Here is a 17,026-nt window from a genome sequence, read left to right as displayed (position 1 = left end):
GCTTATGAGTTTCAAAGAAATGTCAAAACTGTAATCGAGTGTACAATAGGAAGGAATTTGGTAAATTCATGATAAGGTTTCTACAGCGGAAATAACGTTGGTATCAGCCAAAGAGCTCATGGAAATTTCCACGCCTCCTTCGGTCCGTCGTAGTCCTGCTTATCGTTTACGTCAATTTTCGCCATCAGCAATTTGACTTCAGAGCAGGAGAAGGGAGGAGCCGAAAAAATAAAGGTAGGATAATTGGTAATTATTGGGTCCTTGTCGGGTCATTGATCCAGAGTTTAACTGGAAATCCGGGGATCTGTTATCTTTGCGGACCGTTGCCACTGGGAGGATGGGATTATTGGTTTCCAGCCCCTTCTCTCTCTACTTGCCTTTTTCGGTAATTTTATTTTACCTTCCCCGCACAACACTTCTTATCACTGTAATGCCAACTCTGTCGAGTTATATTCCTTTGAAGCTAATCCAAAAGCCAGTTGGAGATTAGGCAATATTTGTATACTTAAAGCCCCTGGAGGGCACTGGTTTTGAGGGTTGTAATTATCTTCATCCTCCAAATACTCAAAGTTCTCTTTGAAAAGGTCCACCATGGAGTCAAATGAAATAAAGGAGAAACAAGGTATGTGGTACCCCAAGACATACTACATCTTACGTGCTCACGGACTGTACTAGCATCCCTCGATGTAGAGCAGCGTACGTCCTTCCCCTTATGATCCCTATGTTCTTTGAAATAATAGTCGAAGCCAACCCGTCCACTATAAGATGCTTACAATTATTTAGAGTCTGTTCAGAATGAAGGCTTCATTGGGCAGATCCAGCTCAAGGGTCTAAGTTTCCAAGTCGAGGGGGGACGGCAAATGACAAAATTGCAGACCATCTCTGCCAGCTGGGTTATCTGTGATAGCTGGGCTGGCGTGGCTGGAACCATTGCTCTCGCCATCTCTCAGGGAGGCCCTACGACTCTGGTATATGGACCCATTTTGATGTTCTTTCTTGTCGGTGCTTGTGCTCTTACGCTGGCTGAGCTCGCAAGCGTGTATCCTACAGCCGGTGGGCAGTATCATTGGACCTCAATTCTGGCCCCTAGGAGTATCAACAGATCCTTGGTATGTACATCCTTTGCACTCTTTGACTTGCCCTATTCTTACCAGATGGTTCCTAGAGCTACTGTTGCGGCATGACAAATGTATTTTCTTGGATTGCCATCTGCACAGGAATCGCTATCATTCCCGCACAGCTGATTGTGGGAATCGCCTTGTTCTATAATCCAGACTACACACCCAAGCCATGGCACTATTTCCTCATCTATCAGGCCATCAACGGCTGTGTCCTCCTTTACAACATTACATTGTTGAAGCGATCACTCTGGATTCATGACTTGTCTTGTGAGTACTTCGATGCAGCCTGGCAATCTGCGGATTTCTAACGTCCAAGTCACAGTCTTCGTGACAATTGCCACATTCTTTATTATCACCATCACCTGTGTCGCCCGCTCGTCTTCCAACTATCAGTCTTCGAGTAGTGTCTGGGCGACCTTCATCAATGACAGTGGCTGGAGCTCAGGTGGCATCGCTTTCCTCACTGGTTTGGTCACGCCAAATTATATGTACGCCGGTATCGATGGAGCCCTGCACTTGGCCGAAGAGTGCGTTAACGCGAGCACTGTTGTACCTCGGGCTCTTATGAGCACTCTGATCATTGGATTCGTCACGTCTTTCTTTTTCGTCATTGCCATGCTTTACTGTACCAGTGATTTAGCTACGATCGCTACCTCGAATACCGGGTATGATATCCTTCCACACGGCTCCCTCACTGATATCGGAAGGTTGCTGACAATTTTGCAGAGTGCCGATCTACGAGATGTGGTACGAAGCTACTAGGTCTCAAACAGCCGCCACAGTATTCGTAGTTCTGCTCTGCTGTGCGGCAGTCTTCGCCTTGATCGGTGCCCAGCAAACTGCCTCTCGCCTCACATGGTCGCTAGCTCGAGACCGCGCCATCCTCGGGAGCCACTGGTTGAGTGAAATACACCCCATGCTCGAAGTTCCCGTGTGGAGTTTGATGTTCAACTTTGTCGTGATGTTCATTATTGGCTGCATTTATCTGGGCTCTTCCTCTGCATTCAATGCATTCATCGGCAGCGGACTGGTGTTGCAGCATATCTCATACGCATTTCCAGCTGCACTATTAATGTACCGAAGGAGATCCGAAGAGTGGCTTCCTGCATCTCGATCATTTCGATTGCCGAGTTTCTTTGGCTGGACAGTCAATGCCATCACCATTGGATTTGCGTTGCTGGTTATGATATTCTACGATTTCCCAGCCGTGCTGCCAGTGACTGGAAGTAACATGAGTGAGTACTAAACGGAGAAGCATCTATAGCACTACTCCAAGCTAATCTGGTGTTTTTATAGATTATACCTCGGCAGTACTCGGAGTGATGGCGATATTTGGTGGGTTGAACTGGGTGATTTATGCAAGACGGAGATATTCTGGTCCACGTCTGGGCCAGTCTCACGGAGGAGAATGATTAAAAGAGTAATTTTAATTTAGGAGAAAGATCATGCTTGAATAATGACCGTGTTTTAATTTTCTATACAATATGAAATGGGTAATCAATGAAATACCGTATCGCCGTTGCACTGGCAATCTTTTTGACGAGGTATTTTTATTGATAACGGTATTTTGCCTTTAGCCACCATTTCCCAGAATGCGGGATTCATCCAGGCCTACTACAAGGACACCCCAAATTACTAATTCGACACCACACGCCGCATAATTAGTTTTGCGTCGTAATTGTATTGCTATCATCTAAACTCACCTACCCCCTTTCACAATTGCAAAATTTCTACTACTACATAGCCCTCTCCTAGTATACTGCTTATTGGCTATACGGGCATATTCGCTCAGGTTAAATCTGCTTGCTCTGTTTCTTCGAGGTAGTGGGTTGGTAGCGAAATGCCTCACAATCAACTACCAAATCAACGGAATGATCTCCAGTTCCTGTGCACGGCACATTGATGAAAATGAGTCAAATTTAGGGTTTTATAAGAATGGAAATCTTCGTTTCATAAACGTGGGTTTTGCATTAGACTGGAAAGGAAAAAGAAAGGAGCTTAGGCTTTAGAAGAAATTGACATAATAAGCCTTACAGGTCCTGGTCAAGTTGCTCCTTAAGATCCGCAACTATCTCCAAGAGAGCATCCATCTCCTCCTCGAGTTCCGCGTTATTCCGCTTCACAGCAATAAGCTGCGCCTTGGCACGGTTGAGCTGCGCCTTGGTGGCCGCAAGCTCCTCCAAGGCCGCCACCTTGGATGCCAAGGGGTTGCCATCCCCCCCCCCCACGGCCAGTGCTGCCCGCATCCCCTCTAGCTCATCTTTAGCGTTCATGAGCTCCCCTTCGAGGGCAGTGTTCCTGCATCTGAGATTCGCAGGGCAGTCTGGATAATTGGGTTCTCCATGGTCCATACAAGGTCAATACGAGACAACGAGGATACTTGAGGCCTTACACTTACGGTGGTCGAAATTATGGCAGGCAGAACAGGAACCCCTGAGGGTGAAACTGACGCCGCAGTTAGGGCGCTCGTGCGCCTAGAGTTATATGACAAGTCAGTATTCATCTCATCGAAGTAGCTGTCATATTGAACTCACAGGATGGGAAAATCCATGATGTCTGTTTTCTTGAGGTTTGAGCGTGCGCGAGTGGGACGATGGCGACGACGCGAAGTTGGCAGAGGAAAGCAGATGGCTAATGGCTGCTGGAGTTTTATAGTCCTCGGAAGCAAACAGTCCAGGAAATCCACCGAGTGGGCCAGGATCACTAGTCTAGCCAATAAAAACACGAGATCGTAGCACGGTGGAGCCTTGATCACAGTTATGGCCAATGGGGGTGCGGAATCAGCTCGCCTGTGGACACCAGGATCGAGCCAATCATGTGAGTTGAATCCGTATCCTGGGAATAGCTTCAGGTCCCACCGGTAGCTATTTAATCCTGCTTCCACTTCCTGCCCACTACTTTCTCTCCTCCTCTCCCCCGTACCCGTTCGAGGTCTTCAATTTTTCTCCTCAATCCTCTGTCTTTGCTTCAAGAACGACTTTCGAAAACCCTCGATTTCCAATCCTCTTACGCGGCTCGCCATGTCAGGCCGTGGCTCCAACTTCCGTTGGATTGAAGAGGAACCGGACCCGGCCTACCCCCCCAATCGCCCCAGCTCGTACGAGGGCCATTGTTATGAATGTAACAGAACTGGCCATCGTGAGTACATTGGGCCTTCCTTCTTATTTTTCTGCTAACAAACTGTGTAGTTTCTGGTCATCCCGCTTGCTGGGTGGCGAAGCTTCGTCATTCGTTGATCAACCACTACGAGGCAAAGATTGCCGCGCTGGAGGCCCGCCTCAGCGAAGCTGAGAACTCTCGTTTGATCACCATCAACGTGAGTTATCTACTGCTGATTCTTGGTGTTTTATATACTGAAGTTGCAAGCTCATAGCTGAACGGTGCAAAGACCACCCTCGAAATCGGAAGCCCCCCTTCCGTTATTGCTCGCTCGTAATACGAGCCTTGTCGTGCCTGGGCAGCGCCCCATCCCTAATGGACTTGCCCTTTGCCACCACGGCCACTGAGCGCCAGGCTCCTGGCCCTCCTCCTGCGTCCCGAATCTAGTCTCTGCCTCCGCCGGCCATGTACCTGCCGGTTCCCCTGTTACAAGAAAGGCGTGATCTTCGGATGGTAGATAAGCTGGATTAGACGCAGTGATAGCGAAATGGAGTTTTGTGATTTTATTATTCTTCCAAGAGCCGTACATTCTATTCCCTCGTGCTTTCGTCCTTTATATGCCTGTTTGTGCGTAGTCCCATGGCGGCCGATTGTGACCAGCAACTGAATGTACATTGTCTAAAGCAAAGGGCCTGACAGAGTGAGCAAGATTGACCAAGTCCAATTTCTGTATCATTATATCATGTTGTTGCATGATTCCTGGGTCTTCAGCAGCTTCTTCAGCGGCTTCTTCAACAGGTCTATCAACAGGTCTTGATACTGTATTCACCGAGGATTACACAATGGGGGAATGGATATGTATTAGCAAGTTGAGTGGTATCTTGGGTGCTCAAATAAGAAGCAAAGACGGAAGGATGGCTCGTGAGTAGAAGGGACTAAAGGGCAAGCATATGACTTCCCAGTGACTCCGTTGTCAATTCTTTGCGAGCTCGTGAACCGTGCCCCAAGAAGCCCTGCGACTGTTCAGCTGAAACTCCACCCCCAGTATCACCTAGTGTTGTCACGGAGTATCGATATTGGTGGCCGCTGCAGTAGGGGCTGTGGTGTTGGCTGCACTCGCTTCGATTTTGGTCAGTCTCGGCGTGTTCTCGCGGTTAGCACGGTAGTCCCAAGATGTGTAGCAGGCGCAACGCTTGTGGAAACTGTAGTAGTAAGGAGGATTATTCTCGCTATTTTTCGTGTTAGCATTAGCCCAGGTCGCTGAGTTGATACCTGTTCTGACAGTAGTAGTGGAGTCAAGATGGCGTTCCGAGGCGACGGCGAAGTCAGTAGATGTGCTGGCGAGAACAGGGTGCGGGTTCGAGGGCTAGTGGGCCAGGAACTAAGCTTCTGATTAGCTCTGATGACTGCGAGGAGCTCGGAGAGACAGGTGGCCGAAATATTAGCGTCCCCCGTTACCTCAAGGGCTTCGATAAGGTGAATTCGCCGCGCTTTAAGGAAATCCTGGGTTGTGCATTCGTCGTATACGGTGTCGATCCGATACGAGTACTTTGCGAAGCCGGTGTGGGACGTCGTGGCGACGAAAGACTTCTTGAGGTTCTGATCCGTGATATGGACAGTGTCCGCCTTGTTGATCTAGGATTTGACCCTGGTATCAATCGTGGCGTTGATGAGCAGCATAAGAATGCACGACTTTTGGCGTTGACGTCGAATCGAAAGAGTGCCTTGTCGATATGGGTAAACTCCAGCACAAGAAATATCTCGACATGTGGACCAGCCGAGATAATCAAATTCCAGCATTGTGATGCCGAGAGAGGAGCGGTCGGTTCTTCCAAGAGGTCTCATGGAATTCGGGAGAAGGTTACACTTGCGCGGTGTGTCACCGAAAGGGCTCGAGCAATCGACAAAGGCACGACAAGCAGAGGAACAGTTGAAACTCGACAGAAAGAATGGTGTCAGGTAATACTTGTGGCAATGTGGACGGCGCTGGGACAAGAACGCGGTATTCTATACAATGGCGGTCACCGTATTGGCTCGGCCCGGTCCCAAGCGCGGCGCCCGATAAGACCCCGCTCGTGACAATCAGGACCATCATCCACCAACTTGCCCACCAACACCTGCACAAGAGCAGAATAGCGCACAACAGCTCTTAAACGGGGAGAGGCAACGAGAGTCTTGGTTCGCTGTCCATGTCAACTCCTCCTGGCAAAAGAAAGGGTGAGTTGCGTCGATTCTCGAGTCGAGCTCGCACAGCCAGTCCTAACTAACGTCCTCCTTGCTGATCAGGTTGTTTCCAATGTTCTAAACGTCGAATCGTCTGCGATAACACCGAGCCTGCTTGTATCAAGTGCCAGAAGAAAGGAATCGAGTGTTCAGGTTCAGGGCGGATTCGGTTCTCCAATGGAGTCGCGCAAAGAGGAAAGCTGAAGGGCTGCTCCATTCCGGTGGCCGATGTCTCGCCCGAATCTGCATTCGAGACGCAAAGACAAGCCGCAGCTGCAGCTGCAGCTCCCCGCACTATCAGATGGAAAGCCGACCAATCAAGGGATGCTCGGCGCAAGAGCGTGAAGAGACGCGAAAATATAGGTGAAAGAGGGGTGGCGACACGTGCCACTGAGTACAACAATGATGCCCCAACCCAAGAGGGGACTTCTAGCCCCTCCGCGGTCGAGGGAAACCAGGTCATACTTGCCTGCCCTAGGGACCAACTGGCCGATACCCGGGAGCATACCCAGCTCATCATCAACGAGGCAGATCCGATCGATGAGGCTGTCGAGGAGGTCGTAGCCATTGAACGGGCCGTGGACCTAGCCATAGCTCCTGTTTCAAATTCTCCTGGCCCCATCCACCCTTGGATTGCGCCTCTCTCTCCACAAGCTCGCATGCTCATGTCACACTGTAAGTTTTATTCTACTCCGTCCCATCTGAGGACGTTTGTTAATATCCGTCAGTCGCCGATCAGGTTGCTCCAGTCATGGTCGTGTTGGACAATGTCTCCAATGGGTACCGCGATGTCTTCTTACCCCTTGCCTGCGAGGATGAACTATTACGGACCGCTATTGGAGTTGTTGCAAGTCAACATTTGGCTTTGTACAATCCGAGCTTCCAGAGTGCGGCGGACGAGGGCCGCGCGGTCATCATTTCCCGGCTCCGTCGAGACTCATTAGAAGCCTCACCCGACCGGGTATTCAACCTATCCACGTGGGCTACGTTGATCGTCCTGCTTGTCGGAGAGACTATCACAGGAAGCTCGGAATATAGCCACCTGCTACAAACACTGATGTGTCTAATCCAAAATGTCGGACAGATAGCTCCATCTGCAGCACGCGACTTCCTTACCCAACAAAGCCATATGTGAGTTCACACGATTATGAACGCTATTTCTCGGCCTTTCTCACCTTCGTACTCCAGGTTTGAATTCTTGGGCCAGCCCCTGCTAGGAGAGGCTCATGGCGTTCAGGCTCTGCGCTTGCCGCTGGATCACTATTTGGACTGGACATATTATGACCTTCCATCAGATTCTGAATACCACAATCTCCTCCATTTATCCAGGATGGCTTTTATTAAAGCTTCACAAATTTACCTTGGGCGAGTGACTTCGACTCGAGATCAGTGGGATCTACTGGAAGAGTTGAAACAGCTCGTTTCTCAAATTGACCCCGATCAAATGGGATCCCACGCTCTGGTATGGGTGTGCTTCATTGCCTCGGCCGATAGCCGTGATCCAGAACATCGCCGGTTCTTTGTCGATCGGATGAACCGGGTCTTTAAAAAGACTAAATTCCACAACATCTCTGCCGGAATGCAGTGTCTGCCAGCAATCTGGTCGCAACAAGATTCGGGTCGATGGACTCAAAATATTTCCAAGCTAGCTCCCACTTTGATCATGTGAATATCTTAATTGAAAGACTGAAACTCCCTTATCTGTGATCTAAAGGGTAGATGGGGCAGGCCCGAGTATGGTAAAAAGGGAAGACTATATGCAGATGGGCGGCCAAAAGGAGAATGGCCCACATGAAAAGGAGCCTTAGGCAGAAAAAGCTCCTGGTATGACGTTTACGATCCACGAGCAATACTGATGAACAAATCATAAACACGATATCCGGTCGGCCACTCCAAGTAGTATTGGTATTCGTTATCATTCTCATCAAGGCAACTTCAACAGCCTTTGTTAGCCGTGCCAATCGGAGTGCATAGCTTATCAAGTACCGAGACCTGCTTCCGATGGTCCGGAATAGCATCTGGTGAACTTTATTTCGGCCCCCGCATTTCACCGACACCGACTGTCGGGACCCTGGGGACCCCGGGATTTTACACCTTCAAACTTGGATCATCACACCAAACACAATGGCGTCAGAGGTTTTATCCTCGTCGCTAAGATCGGAGCAAGAAACAACTTCGCTACCAGCGAGGTATCAATGCCCTGTCTGCTTGAAACGCTACAAGCGTCGTGAACATCTATTCCGACACACCAGCTCACATACGTCAGAGCGCCCATACCGTTGCGACTCGTGTGATGGTTCATTCCAGCGCGCAGATGTTCTGAAACGGCACCTTCGAACATGTGATGGTGGCAGCTCAAGGTCGGGCGGTCGTCGACGCGCTTGCGATCGGTGTGTCCGCCAGAAAAAGGCGTGTAGTGCCCATCAGCCATGTCAGAACTGCTCAAGAAAGGGCGTTGCGTGTTTCTATCCAACTGCCCCGGAGCCAGACGACAGGCTTAGTCAAGCTGTTTCTCGCAGTAGCGATGGCTCTATTGGGGATTCTGTGCAACAGAACGGAGCTTCCTCTTTGTTGACGGACCCAACGATCCAGTCAGATTCAGCGATCCAGTTACCCTGGGCACAACAGAGCAGCGGAGCTTTTGCGACGAGCCCACTGGATAATCTTTTGAGTCGGTCATTCCTTGAGTCTGCTAGTCCAACATGGCAAGATTATCTTCTTTTGGCCTCCGAAAGTCACGTTCTCCGAGATAATCCTCTCTTAGATATAGGCAGAAGTCAGTCCCTCCGGTTTCTTGACCGCTTTACCAGCAACACCGGTCTGGTTCTGAGTTTTGACTGTGGTACTCAAGAGCAACGGGAGAGCGTTGCCTCGCAATTAGAGGTGGAGAGCCGTCAAGAAATCGGACAACCGTATGCGTCAAACTCTACAGCGCTAGGCTTACAGGCAGTTGCGGATTCACCTCCACTGCTGGACAACCTAAGCGATGCGAGTACCATTGACTGCATCCCTATTAACTGGCTTTGCGACCCACTTTCCTTAAAGACACACGAAATTCTTCTGCTTATTGAAGAGGTTGTCACTATCAAACCCAGAAACAGCTCAGTCACTTTGGACTGGTCATCGGCCCTCAAAAATGCGTGTCTGCAATTCTTTTCACCAGCGAACTTGCGACGATTCCTTGGATTCTACTGGGCGATTTGGCACCCGAATGTCAATTTCATCCATCGACCCAGTTTTGACCCTATATCAGCAAAGCCTGCCCTTGTAGCTGCGATGGCCACTATTGGTATGGGAACCCCCTTCTTGTGAACTTGATTGTCAAAAGTTGAACCAGATATAGGTGCCTGTGTTTCACCCGAAATGCCAGATAATGAGGATGCTCGGACTTGGTTCAATTGCGTGGAAGAGATAGTCTTTATAGACGATGACTTTAACAGTAACGCGATCTACTCTACTTCAAACAACATGTCAATCCATCGACGAAAGATTCAAGTTCTACAGGCTGCATATATTGTTTGTCTTTATCAGAATTGGGAAGGCACGGACTCGAGCAAGAGTCGAATTCGCCGAAACAGGTTTGCGACATTGGTATCTGTAAGTCTTCGACTATCGTACGGTGTTAGAATTGTGCCACTCACCACTTGATAGACCGCACGAGACATTGGAATCACAACAGCAACGCATTTAAACTATGCTGAAATGGGTCGTCATGACTTCGAGTGGAAGGAATACGCAACTCGTGAAGAACTCATTAGGTAAGACACTGATTCAATGGACTAGGTTCTCTCAAACTGACCTAAGTAGAATGTTTACATGGATCTTTCTTTTCGATACTGCGTTTGTCATTTTCAATAATCTTCCGCCTCGCATGGTCATCAAGGAAATGAAGATGCACCTTGCAACACCTGAGAGCTGCTTCCAAGCACTGACTGCCGATGACTGCTATCGGGAAATCCAAACACATCTCCCCAGTGGAAATGCTTATTGGAGTCTCTCCTTCCGTGGTGCATTTGAAGCACTTGCAAAGGACACATTTTCACCAAGTATGCGCCAGATAATCGCCGCATCAGGGCCCTTGAATCTCTTCGCGCTTACATCCGGTATGTCACTTCATCAGGAACAGAAATCGACCGATTTAATATGTACTGGCGCTAATCATTCTGTAGCAATTCATTCCCAGATCTTCCAGTACCGCAGCTCAGTCAGCAGCTCCCAAAACCTAACCCCAATACGCAACACTCTCCAGAACTGGTGCGACTCTTGGCAGCTCTTCGCATCGACATCATCAACCGGTACGCCTCCTCATGTCACTATCGACGATACAAATATTTCGCCGCAAAATATGTGGAAAAGAATTGGGTTTTGTCGGTACTGCCCTGAGTTCTGGCTCTTAGGAAGCTTGATGACGGAGCGTCTGGCGTTATTAGGAGACATACAACTGGGGAATGATCTTGCCCCTGATGAGGATGGTGCATTTGATCCAATTCTGAACCAGTATGATCAGACAAGTATGCAACAGGTCAACAACCTGATTTTTGGGTTTCAAACATTTCAGTTGTGATTCAGTGCAACAAATAAGCAACTCAACAATTGTCCCACGATGTTGGCACGTGTAATGATGTTCTTAATCATGTTTCAACTTTCTTTTGAAGTATTATGTTGAAGCGAAAACTCAAAGACAACTCTAACAGCTCAGGGTGATTTGATACTTAAGTCAAATCAATAAAACTCCTCAAGGTCTCTCCAGGCCAACTCTAGGCCAGCTCGAGGCATATTGATCACTATCCGTAACTAGCTCACTCTTCCCCTATTCGGGGAGCTCTTCTCAAATGTCGTTTAACTGTCGTTCATCCCCACGGATTTTTAGTACGGAAGCCTTCATCGGTACCGGAAATCTCCATTGCCGCCAGTGAGTTTACTACTCGATGATCGATTCTCTAATAGGAGAATAGCTGCTTGTGTCTGCAGGACGACCGCAGATTTTCATGGTCCGGTTCTGAACCCCACAGATCCGCGGGCACCCACCTCCACATCCGTCTCCCACACTAGCTCCGACAAAAAATAGCTTGAACACATGCAGAAAACCATATTGGAATGGCCGATCGTAACTCACTCAAGTTTGTTTGATGGCTTGCTATAAATCACTGCTGTTGCCCACATCGACCATGTGAAGCCACGCTTCCTCTAGCGACAATTGAAATATATTTCTGAGTTGGGCGTCTTGCTGAATTTCGCTTCTAGTAGGTGGCAAATCAGGAACAGTTCACCATGCTAGCCATCACATCAATCCTCGGAGCAGCTCTTGCCGTCGTTATTATAACACGGATTCTTTCGATTGGTCGTCGGCCTAAGAACTATCCTCCAGGGCCTCCTACCCTTCCCATCTTAGGGAACATCCATCAAGTGAGCTGACAATGTTACAAAACTTGATTTAGCTTCTTAAGATGCTAACACCAACTTCCTAGATGCCTTCAAAGGACGTCCACCTACAGTTTGAAAAATGGGCTCGTGAATATGGACCTATCTACAGTCTCATGCTTGGTACAAAATGTCTTATCGTGCTCTCAAGTGACGAGGCTGTGAAAGAGCTATTGGACAAAAGAAGCAACATCTACTCCCACAGACAGGAGATGTACATTGGTCAGGCTCTGTGTAGTGGAGACCTCAGATTGTTGATGATGGTACGTCTACATGACGCTCCCTAAACAGACCACTCTCTAATTATGATCATCAACAGGGCTATGGGCCGATATGGCGTTCCGTACGTGTTGTCTTTCTATGTCTTCACAGTCGGATGTAACTAACAGATTCAAAGTTCCGCAAGATGGTACACACCCTGCTCAACGTAACGACTTCAAAGAAATACGTTACTTATCAGATGCTGGAAAACCGCCAAATGCTCTACGAGTTCCTGACACAGCCACAAGACTTTCTCAAGCATATTCGTCGCTATTCCAATGCACTTACCACGACCATGGTGTTTGGATGGAGAACACCGACTTACGAGGATGAGAAGATGATGCAACTCTTCGACGGCTTCTCTGAATTTGCCACCATCAACCAAACAGGCGCGGCTGCTCTCATCGACTTCTTCCCCTTGTTGCGCCAATTGCCCGACTTCCTTCTGCCGACCCGGAAGAAGGCCAAAGAGCTTCACAAGCATGAGAAAGCTCTGTATCGAGGCCACTGGCTCAAGGCAAAGAAACAAACCGAGGAGAACACCATTAATCCCTGTTTCTGTGCAGGAATGTACGAAGCACAGAAGCGAGATGGATTTAGCGATGACCAGGCGGCCTATATCTCCGGAACACTTCTAGAGGCGGGCTCTGATACAACCTCGAGCACACTTTATGCGTTCATGCAAGCTATGCTGCTATTCCCCGATGTCCAGCGGAAAGCACAGGCCGAGATCGACCGAGTCATCGGGCCAAACCGTCTCCCTGTCATGGAAGACTTGGCCGATTTGCAGTACATCCGCAGCTGCATGAAAGAGTCTCTTCGATGGATGCCAACTACCATTCTGGGCGCTGTTCCACATGCTGTGACACAAGACGATGAATACAAGGGCTATTTCATCCCTAAGGGTGCAGGTGTTATGAACAACGTGTGGAGCATCCACATGGACCCGAAGCGACACCCAAACCCACGCGTCTTCAACCCCGACCGATATGAAAATGACCGTCAGAGCCTAGGAGATGCAGCAGCTAATCCTGATCCATCCAAGAGAGACACATTTACCTTTGGAGCCGGACGTCGTATCTGCCCTGGCATTCACGTCGCAGAGCGAAGCTTGTTTCTTGGCATGTCACGAATTTTGTGGGCATTCAGCGTCGAGCCTGCGCTGGATGAAAAGGGTAACCCAATTATCCCTGACCCCGACCGGTTGACACAAGGGTTTGTCTGTATGCCCGAGGAATTTCCTGCTCGCATCACTCCGAGATCTCAAGAGCATGCGGATATGGTGAAGCGAGAGTGGAAGGAGGCGCAAGAGACCTCTCTTGATCCCAACACGAAGCAATGGATAAACACACCTGTGAATGCGCCGAATTTGTAGATATTTTTAGCTAGTCGAAGCGTTCGCCGGTGCTAAATTAACAATACAATGTGTGATGTGGATCAAATTCAATTCTGTCAAAATTGACATTGTTCTCTTTGCTCTTGTATGCATATCGATACTTGATGATTTAGTTACTGCACCAACAGGGCGAAAGATCAATGGAGCTGTAGAGGCTATCCTCATTGGGGGCCAACCCATGTCCCGTATCATTAAATAGTGCTTCTTCAAGAAACATGGTTTAAGGATGAGTGACAGATACAAGATGTAATTCAAGTCAGTATCTGCTCACAATGGAAATACAGGCTTGAAAAGTAGACATTCAAACTATTTACAGGATGGGCCCCTTATCTCTGAAACGCCTCTAAAGAAAAAAATGCCAAATGAAATGACTGGCCTGATGCTACCCACTAATGAAGCCTCTCGCTCTCAATCGGTTCCTCTGCTCTGAAGTCCATATACTTGGGCTCATGCTGACTATCCAGCTCCGCAGCTCCAGAGCCTGTCGCGCTTAACTCGGCTGGAGGTTGCGACGGGCGATATAGTTCAGTGTAATCTCCTTCAGTAAATAGAGAAGCTTTCATTTGTTTCATTTGGGAGAGCTTTCGACGTTCCCACAATGCCCACGCGAGTGAAAGAAGCGCAATCACACCAAGCGGAACCCCAACCCCAACACCAATAGCGACGTCTCGACTTGGCGAGGAAGATCTGCTCGAGGTCGATAAAGTCAAATTATCACAGGTAGTTGAATTATCAATCGAAACGGTGTATGTGACGTTGGACAGATATGCTACGCCTGGTAAAACGGTTCCCTCTGCGATTGTAAATGGGTCTCCGTAGCGACATGTTGTCTTGCCGTTGCTTAATTCCACTTTTCCACAACAGTATTGAGTTTTCACGTCGTTCCAAGTGACTGGAAAGATTGGGACGCCGCCCTCACGGAAAGCATCACCTGAGAAAGGAATATGTTAGATCTCATAGCTGAAATGATGGGATTTCGAGTCATCGGGCTGGTACATACGGCATGGCGCATAACATGATGGGCTCCAGTTTGGGTCATTGCATGAACCACGGCCAAGGCCGAGTCCCATATCTCCCTGCATAAGACACATTCCATTGCTTAGGCAGACTGATGTGCTATCGCAACAATTGACCACATTATCGCCGCTTTTGCATGGGACATGGTTGGAAGCAATGTCTCCGCTCAGAAAGTAGCATGTCCCGTTGGTGCTCGCGGCTGCACAACAGAGTGGCACGAGACCTAACACAAGTATGATCCGCAGAATGCGAAACATCTCGATTGATCAAATGTGGATTCAAATTTTGGATATTGCACTAGGTCGTCAAGAATTGCCAGGGCAGCTTCATCAGTCAATGGCACCGACAGGCGACCACTTCACACGAGGAATTGAGGATGGTGAAAAACGAAAAGAAATAGTCGACGCGGAGAACGGCAGTTGGGAAGGCTGTTCATAGCCTCAGGCTATTTTGGCCCCTGCTAAACAAGGACCCCAGCGCCATGACGTTGGGGCTCAGTATTGTACCTGATTCGTTGTGACGATTTTCAGAACTTGAAGTGCCTCTTGATTGGATGTGATAGACACTTTAGTGACCAATTAAGGATCTTCGAATGGGACGGCGTTGGGTCCTAAAGATTGTTGGTGGGGGCCGGCTTTGCGAAGGAATAGGGGCGCATAACTTTGACATCACTTTGCTGGCACCATCAATAGTTGGTGGTTAAGGGGACTTCATGTTCGCAAAACCGATCCATTATCTCGTATTCATGGTGACAACACGCGATTGAAGCGGCATCCAAGGATCTTTGGCCAGATTTTGAGACGCTGCTCGGATGAGTGGTCGCTGACGATCTGTGAAGGCCTGAGCGTTTTGAGGCTATGTGCTTAAGCGACAGCTTGATCCACGTTGCATGTTGACATGCTGGCAATCTGGCAGTGGCGGCAGGAAAAGGCGCCTCAGATTTATGCTTATGTCGGCTTCTCTGCGGGCGCGAGATATTGAAGATGGGAAATCTCGATACCGTTACGGAAGACAACCCTGTCCCGGCGGTCAGCCACAGACAGGGCGCGGGAATATTGGCAGCCATAGGTCCATCTGGGAAGTCGCACTCGGTGGTAAGGTCTGGGATGTTGCGCAATATATCTTGGCGAACAAGAACGAACCTGTGCTCAGGAGGATCATCACGATGCCGGCCTGGCCTTTCGCCAGACTCGCGACTATAAATTCGACCATGTGCGCTGCCTTGCTGCTCATCTTGCTGGAACCAAGATTGATGCTGAAAATGAAGGCCAGATAACATGATATCCTTCAATCACAATCGTTTTACATTGACTATAACGATCTGATCCATCTGGCATTCACGTTGGCACGTCCAGCTTTGCTCTGATAGCCGATAGGGAAGATTCCGGGATCAGGCTCATGTCATTTTGGCATTATCGCATAGCCTTCGCAGAGGTTTGGAGAAGTCTTCTGGATGCTAGACTATAGGATGGATGGTATTTGGATTTGCGAGAGAAAGCCAAAGGGAGCAGCATCACGTTGACTTTTGCACACTGTCACGGTTTCATCGCTGTTGGGCCATGGTTTCGCGAAAAGTCTTCGAACAGGAGAAGTGACGGGAGAAAAATAGATGGAGGAGAATAACCATTCTCGGGGGGCTTTGAGACTACCCCATCTACCCCATTGACCTACCCAGGTACAGTCCTATGACCATCACAGCAAGACTGGCACGGCTGGCAGTTTGCTCCTTCCTTTTTCCTCCCCTCACCACACCCAAATTATTCTCAACTTGGTTCGTGTCATTTGGTAAGTGGAGTGAGCTGGCACAACGACTTAGTTGTTATGTTTTGGTGCCGATGAAGTACGGTGAGAAGAAAGATCTTTCGAACAATTGGAAATGAAAAATGCCTCAGGTATACAAAATGGCGCATATTGGAGCCGTGTGGGGATCCACCCAATTTACAGATTGGCAGGTCGACTGGTACACAATTGGCGATTTCCAGCGCATTTTGACCGGTATGATGGAGCTTAATATTCCTTAATCTTGCCTCGAAATTTGTCTTACCTTTTGTTTTTTTTTTTTAATTCCTACTCAAAACTCATGTTTCTAGGAAGCTGGTGTTCCTGGTCTATAAAGAATGTCGTGGAAAGTTTACCGAGTAGATTTAGGACACAAAATTGCGTCGCATATGCAAAATGACAGACTCGAGGTAAAACCTTAGTCTGTGAAACACGAAGACGATCCCCGAATTGAAATCTTGAGGCTACTGCGCCTGTCACAAAAATTCCGCATGGTACAGATCAGTGCGACGCCACTTAAGCGAAGCTACGGCACAGCCACCTCCATTTGCATTTAGCCCGATATGGCTCACCAGCGCTGATGCGGGAAAAAACATGGTGATGGTATTGAACTCGTCATTGTGTGATATCATACATCGATACTTACGCTTGGCTTCTTTAATCATTTAATCAGTCCCATCTTGGTCGAACGGCCATGTCGCTGGCTGGC

The 17,026-nt window shown here is 48.6% G+C and overlaps 6 protein-coding genes across 6 annotated transcripts; 5 read left to right on the top strand and 1 right to left on the bottom strand.

Moving 5' to 3' along the window:
- Positions 1 to 591: 591 nt before the first annotated feature.
- N7458_011034 (uncharacterized protein) lies at positions 592 to 2,533 on the top strand (the record flags this gene model as incomplete). Its single annotated transcript, XM_056914416.1, has 6 exons — positions 592 to 622; positions 784 to 1,109; positions 1,166 to 1,388; positions 1,444 to 1,786; positions 1,848 to 2,356; positions 2,418 to 2,533. 6 exons carry the CDS (start codon positions 592 to 594, stop codon positions 2,531 to 2,533), a joined length of 1,548 nt encoding a protein of 515 aa, XP_056763265.1.
- Positions 2,534 to 3,151: 618 nt separating this feature from the next.
- N7458_011033 (uncharacterized protein) lies at positions 3,152 to 3,394 on the bottom strand (the record flags this gene model as incomplete). The annotated part of the gene is made up of 1 exon (XM_056914415.1): positions 3,152 to 3,394. The coding sequence occupies one exon, from the start codon at positions 3,392 to 3,394 to the stop codon at positions 3,152 to 3,154; it is 243 nt and encodes an 80-aa protein (XP_056763264.1).
- Positions 3,395 to 4,141: 747 nt separating this feature from the next.
- N7458_011032 (uncharacterized protein) lies at positions 4,142 to 4,557 on the top strand (the record flags this gene model as incomplete). The annotated part of the gene is made up of 3 exons (XM_056914414.1): positions 4,142 to 4,259; positions 4,310 to 4,437; positions 4,510 to 4,557. The coding sequence occupies 3 exons, from the start codon at positions 4,142 to 4,144 to the stop codon at positions 4,555 to 4,557; spliced, it is 294 nt and encodes a 97-aa protein (XP_056763263.1).
- Positions 4,558 to 5,520: 963 nt separating this feature from the next.
- On the top strand, positions 5,521 to 8,112 carry N7458_011031 (Zn(II)2Cys6 transcription factor; the record flags this gene model as incomplete). Its single annotated transcript, XM_056914413.1, has 5 exons — positions 5,521 to 5,577; positions 5,634 to 5,871; positions 6,507 to 7,118; positions 7,172 to 7,574; positions 7,632 to 8,112. 5 exons carry the CDS (start codon positions 5,521 to 5,523, stop codon positions 8,110 to 8,112), a joined length of 1,791 nt encoding a protein of 596 aa, XP_056763262.1.
- Positions 8,113 to 8,567: 455 nt separating this feature from the next.
- On the top strand, positions 8,568 to 11,007 carry N7458_011030 (putative C2H2 transcription factor; the record flags this gene model as incomplete). The annotated part of the gene is made up of 5 exons (XM_056914412.1): positions 8,568 to 9,732; positions 9,787 to 10,040; positions 10,095 to 10,201; positions 10,251 to 10,546; positions 10,613 to 11,007. The coding sequence occupies 5 exons, from the start codon at positions 8,568 to 8,570 to the stop codon at positions 11,005 to 11,007; spliced, it is 2,217 nt and encodes a 738-aa protein (XP_056763261.1).
- Positions 11,008 to 11,714: 707 nt separating this feature from the next.
- On the top strand, positions 11,715 to 13,500 carry N7458_011029 (cytochrome P450; the record flags this gene model as incomplete). Its single annotated transcript, XM_056914411.1, has 4 exons — positions 11,715 to 11,849; positions 11,912 to 12,127; positions 12,184 to 12,207; positions 12,262 to 13,500. The coding sequence occupies 4 exons, from the start codon at positions 11,715 to 11,717 to the stop codon at positions 13,498 to 13,500; spliced, it is 1,614 nt and encodes a 537-aa protein (XP_056763260.1).
- Between the last annotated feature and the right edge of the window lie 3,526 nt (positions 13,501 to 17,026).

This window comes from Penicillium daleae (genome assembly GCF_028827525.1).
Source record: "Penicillium daleae strain IBT 16125 chromosome Unknown utg000008l_segment0_segment0, whole genome shotgun sequence".
In the NCBI taxonomy this organism is placed as follows: Eukaryota; Fungi; Ascomycota; class Eurotiomycetes; order Eurotiales; family Aspergillaceae; genus Penicillium; species Penicillium daleae.
The sequence above is the reverse complement of the archived record's forward strand: the minus strand, read 5'-3'. Positions and strand labels throughout refer to the sequence as shown.